The sequence below is a fragment of the Ranitomeya imitator genome, chromosome 2, assembly GCF_032444005.1.
Source record: "Ranitomeya imitator isolate aRanImi1 chromosome 2, aRanImi1.pri, whole genome shotgun sequence".
Taxonomy (NCBI): Eukaryota; Metazoa; Chordata; class Amphibia; order Anura; family Dendrobatidae; genus Ranitomeya; species Ranitomeya imitator.
Genome location: NC_091283.1, coordinates 267,885,549 through 267,897,979, shown reverse-complemented (window position 1 = coordinate 267,897,979; position 12,431 = coordinate 267,885,549). Strand labels below are relative to the sequence as shown.

The following is a 12,431-nucleotide window of genomic DNA, read 5'->3' as shown; positions in this document are numbered from 1 at the left end:
GCGGAGCAGCAGTCACCGGAGCAGTGATCACCGGAGGAGTGATCACCGGAGCAGCGGTCGCCGGTCACCAGAGCAGTGATCACCGGAGCAGCGATGACCGGAGCAGCGATGACCGGAGCAGCGATCACCTGAGCAGCGGTCACCGGAGCAGTGATCACCGGAGCAGTGATCACCAGAGCAGCAATGACCGGAGCAGCGATCACCGGAGCAGCGATCACCGGAGCAGCGATCACCGGAGCAGCGGTCGCCGGTCACCAGAGCAGTGATCACTGGAGCAGCGGTCACCAGAGCAGTGATGACCGGAGCAGCAGTTACTGGAGCAGCGATCAGCTAAGCAGTGATCACCAGAGCAGCAATCACCGGAGCAGCGATCATGGGAGCAGCATTTACCGGAGCAGCGATCAGCAGAGCAGCGGTCACCAGAGCAGTAATCACCGGAGCAGCGATCACCGGAGCAGCAGTCACCAGAGTAGTTGCAGCGCCCCAGAGTCCTAGTTCGTTGCAGTAATGTTATTCTTCCACCAGGGGGAGTGATGTTACGTCTGAGGGCAATGAAGGAGATCTCCTGTCCAGGTATCATAGCCACACACACACTTCACACGCCGGCCACCAGGGGGAGCTAAGGGTTCTATCTATTAGGCCACTCCTCACATTAGGGTAAAACTGGGGGATTGGTGAGGAAGTTAGTTAGAGAGCCAGAACGATAAGTCTGAGGAGAGTTCCTGTCTGTGGACCGACGAGGAAAGGTCTCCCGGTCGAGCTGGCTAGGGTGATCTCTAGTCACATCCAGACTGAAGTCTGAGAACGGAGAAGGACACGGAGCTGCGCCTGCAACCCATGCGGCAGCACCCTAAGAAAGGACAAAAAAGGAAGTGTGCCATAGTGAGTGAGAAAAGAAGTCATAGCAACAGGAGTAAAACATCAGTGGGAGACCAGCTAGAAGCAGGCTGCCTCCATTTGAGCGCAGATCCGGTGGCCAGAATACCGAGGGAGTAAAGAGCTCTATGCCGTTACTTCAGAGACTAGCAGGGCAGTTGATTCCAAGTTGGCTGTCCGACCTTTATACCTAAGAAGACACGGTGGCAACTTGTGGGGGTCAGGGCGTCTCTAGGGTCCCTATAAACAAGCCTCAGGCCATCAGTCATATGTGTTTTGTCCTATCCGTACCATCTGGGGGACAGAGAGGAGTAACAACAGTGAGGACTTTGTGGTAGCTTATGCAAGTAGGGACATACTGAGTTACTGTGCGCTAGGGGAAGGCTATTGAATTCCTCCTGGATAAGGGGACTCTGGATATTGCCTTCAGACTGGCCGTACTCTGCCTGCCCTGTGATCCCTACCCTGGACTGTGGATGCTGAAGCCTCCAGTAAAGAGACTGCAACCTTGTGTCCTCGTTATTCACTGCGCTTTGCACCATCCACCATCTACACTACTGGGAAGCCCTGGGGACATACTTCACCTGTGGGAAGATATACCATCTAGCTGCCATAACATCACCCCAGCGGACCCCTAAGCAGCGTCGGTTACCCTGACCGAATACCACAGGTGGCGTCACGAACACTATCCATTTAAAGACCTTCCCCCCATTTCACCAACGGACCTCCGGAGGGCCACGGACTGGGTCAGCCACCGTGACATCCCTACTGAGAACAGAAGAGGGCCCGGTACCGAGTTCCCCACTGCGATCCACAGTGATCACCGGAGCAGCGATCACCAGAGCAGCGGTCACCGGAGCAGTGATCACTGGAGCAGTGATCACCGGAGCAGCAGTCACCGGAGCAGTGATCACCGGAGCAGCGATCACCAGAGCAGCGGTCACCGGAGCAGTGATCACTGGAGCAGTGATCACCAGAGCAGCAGTCACCGGAGCAGTGATCACCGGAGCAGCGGTCACCGGAGCAGTGATCACCGGAGCAGCGATCACCGGAGCAGCGGTCACCAGAGCAGTGATCACCGGAGCAGCAGTCACCGGAGCAGTGATCACCGGAGCAGTGTTCACCGGAGCAGCGGTCACCAGAGCATCGATCACCGGAGCAGCGGTCACCAGAGCAGTGATCACCGGAGCAGCAGTCACCGGAGCAGTGATCACCGGAGCAGCGATCACCGGAGCAGCGGTCACCGGAGCAGCGGTCACAAGAGCAGCGATCACCGGAGCAGCGATCACCGGAGCAGCGGTCACCAGAGCAGTGATCACCGGAGCAGCGATCACCTGAGCAGTGATCACCGGAGCAGCGGTCACCAGAGCAGTGATCACGGAGCAGCATTTACCGGGGCAGCGATCAGCGAAGCAGCAATCACCGGAGCAGCGATCAGCAGAGCAGCGATCACCGGAGCAGCAGTCACCGAAGCAGCGATCAACGGAGCAGCGATCACCGGAGCAGCAGTCACCGGAGCAGCAGTCACCGGAGCAGCATTTACCAGAGCAGCGATCACCGGAGCGGCGGTAACCAGAGCAGCATTTACTGGAGCAGCGATCACAGGAGCAGCGATCACCGCAGCAGCAGTCACCGGAGCAGCGATCACCGGAGCAGCAGTCACCAAAGCAGCATTTACCAGAGCAGCGATCACCGGAGCGGCGGTCACCAGAGCAGCATTTACTGGAGCAGCGATCACAGGGGCAGCGATCACCGGAGCAGCAGTCACCGGAGCAGCGATCACCGGAGCAGCAGTCACCGGAGCAGCGGTAACCGAAGCAGCATTTACGGGAGCAGCTATCACAAGAGCAGCAATCACGGGAGCAGCGATCACCGGAGCAGCGATCATCGGAGCAGCGGTCACTGGAGCAGCGATCACCAGAGCAGTGATCACTGGAGCAGCGGTCACCGGAGCAGCAGTCACCGGAGCAGTGATCACCGGAGCAGCGATAACCGGAGCAGCGATGACCGGAACAGCAGTCACCGGAGCAGCAGTCACCGGAGCAGTGATCACCGGAGCAGCGATGACCGGAACAGCAGTCACCGGAGTAGCGACCACTGGAGCAGCGGTCACAGGAGCAGCATTTACCGGAGCAGCGATCACGGGAGCAGTGATCACAGGCGCAGTGGTCACAGGGGCAGCGATCAACACAACAGCGGTCACAGGAGCAGTGGTCACCAGAGCTGCAGTCACAGGAGCAGGGATCTAAGGAGCAGCGATCACCAGAGCAGTGCACACATAACTGTACCATAGAGCTCTAATAATACCGCCATACAGTGCACACATGACTGTGCCAAACACTGCTCTAATAATGCTGCCATACAGTGCTCTAATAATACTGCCATACAGTGCTCTAATAATACCGCCATACAGTGCACACATACTGTAACTGTTCCATATAGTGCTCTAATAATTCTGCCATATAGTGTTCTAATAATACTACCACGTGTGCTCTGATTATACTGTCATAAAGTTCTCTAATAATACTGCCATACGGTACCCATATAACTATTCCATACAGAGCTCTAATAATACCGCCATACAGTGCACACATAACTGTACCACACAGAGCTCGAATAATACTGCCATACAGTGCATACATAAATAAACCATACAGGGCTCTAATAATACTGTCATAAAGTGCACACATAACTGTACCGTACAGTGCTTTAATAATACTGCCATACATTGCTCTAATAATACTGCCATACAGTGCACACACAACTGTACCATACAGTGCTCTAATAATACTGCTATACAGTACTCTAGTAATACTGCCATACAGTGCACATAACTGTGCCATACAGTGCTCTAATAATACTGCCATACATTGCTCTAATAATTCTGCCATACAGTGCACACATAAATAAACCATACAAAGGGCTCTAATAATACTGCCATAAAGTGCACATATAACTGTACCACACAGAGCTCTAATAATACTGCCATACGGTGCCCACATAACTATTCCATACAGTGCTGTAAAAATACCGCCATACAGTGCACACATTACTGTACTATAGAGCTTTAGTAATACTGCCATACAGTGCACACATTACTGTACTATAGAGCTTTAATAATACTGCCATACAGTGCTCTAATACCGCCATACAGTGCACACATTACTGTACTATAGAGCTATAATAATACTGCCATACAGTGCTATAATAATACCGCCATACAGTGCACACATAACTGTACCAGACACAAAGACAAAACGGGGATAACAGAAAACCGCGATTATACAAAAACACTAACCAACAATAGTGAGGAGGATAGGGACAGGGAGGAGGATAGAGACTGGAAGGAGAATAGGGACTAGATAGAGGGTAGGGACAGGGAAGATGATAGGGACAGAAATGAGCATAGAAATAGGGAGGAGCATAGGGACTGGGAGGAGGATAAGGACAGGGTGGAGGATAGGGAGGAGGATAAAGATAGGGAGGAGGATAGGGACTAGATAGAGGGTAGGGACAGGAAAGATGATAGGGACAGAAATGAGCATATAAATAGGGAGGATCATAGGGACTGGGAGGAGGATAGGGATAGGGAGGAGGATAATGACTGGGGGAGGATAGGGACAGGGAGGAAGATAGGGATAGGGAGGAGGATAGGGACTGGGAGGAGGATAGGGACTGGGAGGAGGATAATGACTGGGAGGAGGATAGGGACAGGGAGGAGGATAGGGACTGGGGGAGGATAGGGACAGGGAGGAGGATAGCGACTGGGAGGAATGGGAAGGATGATAGAGACAGGGTTGAGGATAAGGACACAGGGGAGGAAAGGGACAGGAGGAGGATAGGGACAGGAAGGATAATAAGGACAGGGAGGAGGATGGGAACAGGTAGGAGGATAGGGACAGGGAGCAGCATAGGTACAGGAAGGAGGATAGCGACTGGGAGGATTATAGGAACAGGGAGGAGGATAGGGACAGCGAGGAGGATTGGTGAAAGGGAGGAGGATACAGGAACAGGGAGGAGGAAAGGGACAGGAAGGAGGATAGGTACTGGGAGGAGGATAAGGACTGGGAGGAGAATAGGAACAGGGAAGATGATAGGGAGGAGGATGTGGACAAGGAGGATATTAGGGACAGGGAAGATGATAAGGACAGAGAGGAGGATAGGAAATGGAGGATGATAGGGACAGTGAGGGGGACATGGAGGAAAATAGAGACAGAGCAGAATAGGGACATGGCGGATGATGGGGGAAGGGAGAAGGACAGGGAGGAGGATATGGACAGGGTAGATGATAGAGACTGGGAGGAGGATTCGGACACGGATGAGGTTAGGGGCAGGGAGGAAGATAGGAACAGGAAGGAGGATAGGGACCGAGGGATGATATGGACTGGGAGGAGGATAGGAACAGGGAGGAAGATAGGGAGAAGGATAGGGACAGGGAAAAGGATATGGACTGGGGGGAGGATACCGACAGGGTGGATGATAGGGACAGGAAGAAGGATAGGGACGGGGAATTATAGGGAGTGTTCTGCCCATCTTAATGTGCAGAGAGTTAATTATCATGTTATTCAAGTTGTGGCCACTGGAGGTCATCAGTTGCCTACTTTTCATGTTGTTTACCAACCTTTCCCTCCTAAGAGCAATGTCTTATGGGTTAGTTCCGCCCACATTCTTCTTGTGAAGACAAGCTTCAGTAGCCATTTTTCCTCAGATCTGCAGAGAGGCACACGTGCTCCTATCTCGCTTACTTTCTTACCCCTGTCCTAACGGATCTCGGTACGTTTATAAAGGTTTAATGCATCTTATGTTTGTGTTAGTATTTAAGCCTTATGCAGCTCCTATAGTCAGATATAGTTAGGCAGATGTGCTTTGCAGCTTGCAGTTAGGTTCAGGTGTACTCTGCATGTAGATAGATGCATTCTTGTATAGAATAGGGCAGTGCTGTTAGAATTACTGTGTAATGCACTCTGTATAATTCTTGCTGTTATGTCCCAGTTATTTATGTGATTGCACCCTGTATGTGCATATACTGAAATGCTGTTATTCTTTACAGTTTTTCACCAGTCATCCACTATGATCAGTCATCCACTATGATTATTCACTGAACATCCACCTTGTACATCAACATCATTCACTATTCGATCATCTACTATGAATACTGTCCACCATTGTTGTTCAACGTTATAGTTTTGGTTATCATCACCCTAATAAATAAGACTTAAGCATCAACACAGTCTGTTTACTGGGATGTGGATGAAGGTTTAGCCGTATGTTGGAATCCACACAGCATCCTACGTGGAGGAAGACAGAACAGTGAAAAACGAGACCGCCAGTCGCAGGCGGTGATTGTAAAGTAAGAACAGATTAGCTGCCTTCAGTGAAACTGATAGCCGGTCGCAGGCTGTAGTTGTTCAGACTGTACGGAACCGCTAACACCCACACTGCTCCGCATTCGGGTATCACAGCAGCCGCCATACAGCCGCAGGACTATACTGCAGCCCGCCAAGAGGAGCTACATCATTCCCGCCACGCGGAAGCTCACCGCACCTAGACTCAGTTTCCCGCCAAAACACTCAGCAGTACGCAGCTAAGCGCACAATGTCTCGAAACAGCACATCCTCACTCAAGACGAGGTCACGAGCAAGCTCTAACAGGTCATCATTAGCAGAGCTAGCTGCTGTCGCTCGTGCTGAAGCTGAAGCAGCCAAAGCGAGGTCCTCCTTTGCCGAGAAAGAAATGCATCTAAAGCTGAGACAAGCAGAGCATGAAGCAGAAAATGCACGTTTGCAGGCTGAAACCGCACGTTTGCGGGCAGAGCAAGAAGCAGAAGGTGCGCGCCTGCAAGTGTCTCTAGAAAGACTTATGGTAGACAAAGAGGCAGCAGCTGCAATAGCTAAGGCAGAGTACTTGGAAGCCATGAAGGATCCTGATTATGAGGGACGCAACAACGTTCTTGGAACAGATCTAGAGCAGCAAGATCCAGCTCAGCGCGTCGCAGAGTACGTTCATCGACACTCCAGCATGGACAACACCCTCGACAGACTACAACGATCAGCCTACGCCGATTATCATCGATCTAACCCCGAACTTCGCTACTACAAACAAGAAGACGTCCAACACAGAGGAGTCGGCCACAGCTATCGTTCCACTGAGAAGAAGGTACAGCTCCCACCTCACCTTAAAGAGACATCTTCTTCACCAGAAAGGTACTATGCAGACTGTCCGAAGCCAAGAGCGTCTCACAGGTATGGTGATGCACCACACACTAGACATGGCTATAACATACCGGCTCGTACCAACACTGATCAAGCCACCATAGACTTGGCAAAGTTCTTTGCCCGCCGAGAACTGGTAACAAAAGGACTTGTAAAGTTCACTGACAAAGCCGAAAACTACAGGTCATGGCGAGCTTCGTTCCAGAACGCCATTCAGGGACTGGACCTTTCTAGTAGTGAGGAGTTAGATCTCCTGGTAAAGTGGCTTGGAACTGAATCGGTCGAGCATGCTAAAAGACTAAGAGACATTAACATAGACTACCCACACATAGGTTTACGTAAAGTGTGGGAAAGACTTGACGAATGCTATGGGTCCGTAGAAGTAATAGAGAATGCTTTATTCAAAAGAATTGATGATTTCCCTAAGATAGGGCCCAAGGGTTATCAAAGACTTAGAGAATTGAGTGATTTATTGATAGAGTTACAGGTCGCCCAGAAGGAAGGTCACTTGGCTGGATTGGCATTCTTAGACACTGCTAGGGGTGTCAATCCAATAGTACAAAAACTTCCTTACAATCTTCAAGAAAGGTGGATTATACATGGTTCACGGTATAAACAAATTCATAATGTACCATTCCCTCCTTTTACTGTATTTGTTGAGTTTGTCACCCAGCAAGCCAAGATCAGAAATGACCCTAGTTTTGATTTCACTCTGTCATGTTCCACTACCCCTGGTGTCAAACCCAGTAAGACACCCGTGGCAGTCCATAAAACTGATATTGATTCCACAGGTCCTCCACACAAGACAACTAAGCCCCCTACGGAAGAGAGCAAACCTCAGGATGTCAGTAAGCAGTGTCCTCTACACAGGAAGCCACATCCTCTACTAAAGTGCAGAGCCTTCAGGGAGAAGACTTTAGAGGATCGCAAAGGTTTCCTCAAGGAAAACAACATCTGCTTCAAATGCTGTGCTACGACCTCTCACTTCGCCAGGAACTGTGGAGCTAGCGTGAAATGTGCAGAATGCAGCAGCACGGATCACAATACAGCCTTGCATCCTGGACCACCTCCAGGAGTGTTGTCACAAGCAGAGGAGCACGATGAGAAACAGAAGAACACCGTCGAAGACACCCCTGCGGTCACCTCTCAATGTACGGAGATCTGTAAGGGACTCAAGGGAGGAAGATCCTGCTCAAAAATCTGCCTTGTCCGAGTCTATCCAACAGGCCACAGAGACAAAGCGCTCAAGATATATGCAATCCTAGATGACTAAAGTAATAGGTCTTTAGCCAGGTCCATCTTCTTTGACAACTTCAGCATTGTAGGCCCCAGTTCTCCCTACTCCCTTAGGACATGTTCAGGTACCGTCGAGACGGCGGGGAGGAAAGCAACCGGATACAAAGTGGAGTCCATGGATGGCCAGACCTGTCTGTCACTACCGACCATCCTGGAGTGCAACCAGATTCCTGACAACAGGTCTGAGATACCTTCACCAGAGGTGGCAACGTATCACCCCCACCTGAAGCGTATAGCCCACCTGATACCTAAGTTGGAACCAGAAGCGCCAATAGCTTTACTTCTGGGAAGAGATATACTACGAGTCCACAAGACTAGAGAATATATCAACGGCTCACTGAATGCTCCATACGCGCAGAGGCAAGACCTTGGATGGGTCATTGTAGGAGATGTCTGTCTAGGAGGAGCACACAAGCCGGTCTCAGTCAACAGTATGCTTACCAACACACTAGAAAATGGACGTCCATCTCTCTTCCAGCCGTGTCACAATAGTCTGCTGGTAAAGGAACTACCGAGCAGCACTCCCCTACCTTGCCCTTTCTCAGTTCCTATCAACGAAGACCACGCCTGTGAAGGTGAACAAGACCACATAGGATGTACAGTCTTCCACAGGACGAAGGAAGACAACAAGGTAGCGATGTCTATAGAAGACAAGATATTCCTGGACATCATGGACGAACAAATAGTCAAGGATACGGCGAATAGTTGGGTCGCACCTCTACCATTTTGACCTCAGAGGAGACGCCTACCCAACAACAAGGAATTGGTCTACAGCAGATTCATCTCCCTAAGACACAAGCTTCAGAAGTCACCTGAGACGAAGGAACATTTCTTAACCTTCATGGGAAAGATATTCCAGAACAACCACGCAGAGATTGCACCTGCACTTCGACACGGAGAGGAGTGTTGGTACCTGCCCATCTTCGGAGTGTACCATCCTAAGAAGCCAGGTCAAATTAGAGTGGTATTCGACTCAAGTGCCAAATGCGAAGACGTGTCATTGAATGATGTCTTACTGTCGGGCCCAGACCTCAACAACAGACTTCTGGAAGTATTACTCTGTTTCCGTAGAGATTCAGTGGCATTTATGGCCGACATACAACAGATGTTCCACTGTTTTCTCGTCAAAGAGGAACACAGAAACTACCTGAGGTTCTTCTGGTACCGTGACAACGACCCGGACGAAGACATCGCAGAGTACCGGATGAGGGTACACATCTTTGGGAACAGTCCATCCCCAGCGGTCGCAATCTACGGCCTCCGACATTCTGCCAAAAAGGGTGAAGAAGAGTATGGCTCGGACGTCAGGTCCTTTGTGGAAAAGGATTTTTACGTGGATGACTGTTTGAAGTCCACACCGACAAGTGAGGCCGCAATCAGTCTACTAAAGAGGACTTGTGACATGCTCGCTCAGTCTAACCTAAGGTTACACAAGATTTCTTCCAACAGCCGAGAGTTGATGGAAGCCTTTCCCTCTGAAGACTATTCCAGCGATCTAAAGGATTTAGACCTCAGCATCGACCCCCTTCCAATGCAGCGGAGCCTTGGATTGCTGTGGGACCTGAAGACAGATACCTTCACCTTTCAGATCAGCAAGGATGAGAAACCCTTCTCGCGCAGAGGAGTTCTTTCCTTCGTGAATAGTTTATACGACCCCTTGGGGTTCGTAGCTCCAGTAACCATCCAAGGAAAGCTGATGCTCAGGGACTTCACCCAAGACACTACTGATTGGGATGATCCACTTCCAGCGGGAAAGGCTGACCTGTGGGCAGAGTGGAGGAAGTCTCTTGAAGCCCTGACCAACCCTCGTGTGAAACGACCGTATGCTCCTGTGCCATCCACAGAGGTCAAAATGCAAACACTTTGTATTTTCTGTGATGCATCAGTCAAAGCGATTGCAGCAGTAGCGTACCTCAAATCCACAGACGTAAGCGGACAATGCCATATCGGGTTCGTTATGAGCCAGACAAAATTAGCGCCACTTCGTGAACACACGATACCCAGACTGGAACTCTGTGCTGCTGTCCTCGCAGTTGAGTTGGCCGAGCTGGTCTCGGATGCGATGGGCCTGAAGATCGGGGATGCAGAGTTCTACACCGATAGCAAGGTGGTACTGGGGTACATCTGTAACGAGACACGACGCTTCTACGTCTACGTCAGCAACCGGGTACTTCGGGTAAGAAGATCCACCGACCCTAATCAGTGGAACTACGTACCTACTCACCACAATCCTGCGGACCACGCGACTAGATCCGTTGCACCCAGTCATCTGAAGGACACTTCATGGTTCACAGGTCCTACCTCTTTGTACCGTTCGATGTCCCACATCAGCAGGCCTGAAACTTTCGAACTAGTGGGTCCAGACACAGATGAAGAGATCCGACCTCAAGTGTCTGCTCTACATACAGAGATTTCAAGCTGCCACCTTGAATCTCACCGGTTCAGCAGGTTCTCCACATGGAAGTCACTTGTTCGAGCTATAGCTTGTCTATTTCATGTAACCCAGTCCTACAAGACAGCACTTTCTAGTGATTCTGGAGATCCATCCATCCTTACTCCTGCAATGTTACTTACACAGAAAACCTGTGTCCCGAAAGCTCCACTCGGAGTATTCAATGACAAAGACCTCTACAGACGACAATGGAGGCAAGTACAAAGCGTGTCCAACGTCTTCTGGAATAGATGGAGGACACAGTATCTCTCCACTCTGCAAAGCAGGACAAAGTGGCAGAAAGACCGCACAAACATTCAATCTGGCGATGTTGTACTCGTCAAAGACAGTCAGTCACATCGGAACGAGTGGCCACTCGGCCTAGTCATTAAGACCCTGCCCAGTAAAGATGGGAAAGTGCGGAAAGTAGAGGTCAGAGTGTGCAAGCTTGGAGAAAACAAACTGTTCCTCAGACCCGTTACCGAGCTTGTATTATTATTTTCCCCAAAAGAACCTAATTGTGGCATCTGTTGACGCCAAGCGGGGAGTGTTCTGCCCATCTTAATGTGCAGAGAGTTAATTATCATGTTATTCAAGTTGTGGCCACTGGAGGTCATCAGTTGCCTACTTTTCATGTTGTTTACCAACCTTTCCCTCCTAAGAGCAATGCCTTATGGGTTAGTTCCGCCCACATTCTTCTTGTGAAGACAAGCTTCAGTAGCCATTTTTCCTGAGATCTGCAGAGAGGCACACGTGCTCCTATCTCGCTTACTTTCTTACCCCTGTCCTAACGGATCTCGGTACGTTTATAAAGGTTTAATGCATCTTATGTTTGTGTTAGTATTTAAGCCTTATGCAGCTCCTATAGTCAGATATAGTTAGGCAGATGTGCTTTGCAGCTTGCAGTTAGGTTCAGGTGTACTCTGCATGTAGATAGATGCATTCTTGTATAGAATAGGGCAGTGCTGTTAGAATTACTGTGTAATGCACTCTGTATAATTCTTGCTGTAATGTCCCAGTTATTTATGTGATTGCACCCTGTATGTGCATATACTGAAATGCTGTTATTCTTTACAGTTTTTCACCAGTCATCCACTATGATCAGTCATCCACTATGATTATTCACTGAACATCCACTTTGTACATCAACATCATTCACTATTCGATCATCTACTATGAATACTGTCCACCATTGTTGTTCAACGTTATAGTTTTGGTTATCATCACCCTAATAAATAAGACTTAAGCATCAACACAGTCTGTTTACTGGGATGTGGATGAAGGTTTAGCCGTATGTTGGAATCCACACAGCATCCTACGTGGAGGAAGACAGAACAGGGAGTGGAAGGAGAATAGTAACTAGGAGGATAATAGGGACTGGGGAGAGGACAGGGAGGAGGATTGGGACTGGGAGACAGATAGGGACAGGGACTGGAAGGATGATAGAGACAGAGAGGAGGATATGGACAAGGATGAGGATAGGGACAGGATAGTGGATATGGACAGGTTGGATGATAGGGACTGGGAGGAGGATAAGGCAGGGAGGATGATAGGGACAGGAAGGAGGACAGTGACAAGGATGATGATAGGGACAGGGATGAGGATAGAGGATAGGG

The 12,431-nt window shown here is 49.9% G+C and overlaps 1 protein-coding gene across 1 annotated transcript; it reads right to left on the bottom strand.

The window, feature by feature from the left end:
* Positions 1-1,589: 1,589 nt before the first annotated feature.
* On the bottom strand, positions 1,590-10,329 carry LOC138666384 (calphotin-like). The gene is made up of 3 exons (XM_069754611.1): positions 10,297-10,329; positions 2,270-3,121; positions 1,590-2,210 (listed from the first exon to the last, which is right to left on the bottom strand). The coding sequence occupies exons 1-3, from the start codon at positions 10,327-10,329 to the stop codon at positions 1,590-1,592; spliced, it is 1,506 nt and encodes a 501-aa protein (XP_069610712.1).
* Between the last annotated feature and the right edge of the window lie 2,102 nt (positions 10,330-12,431).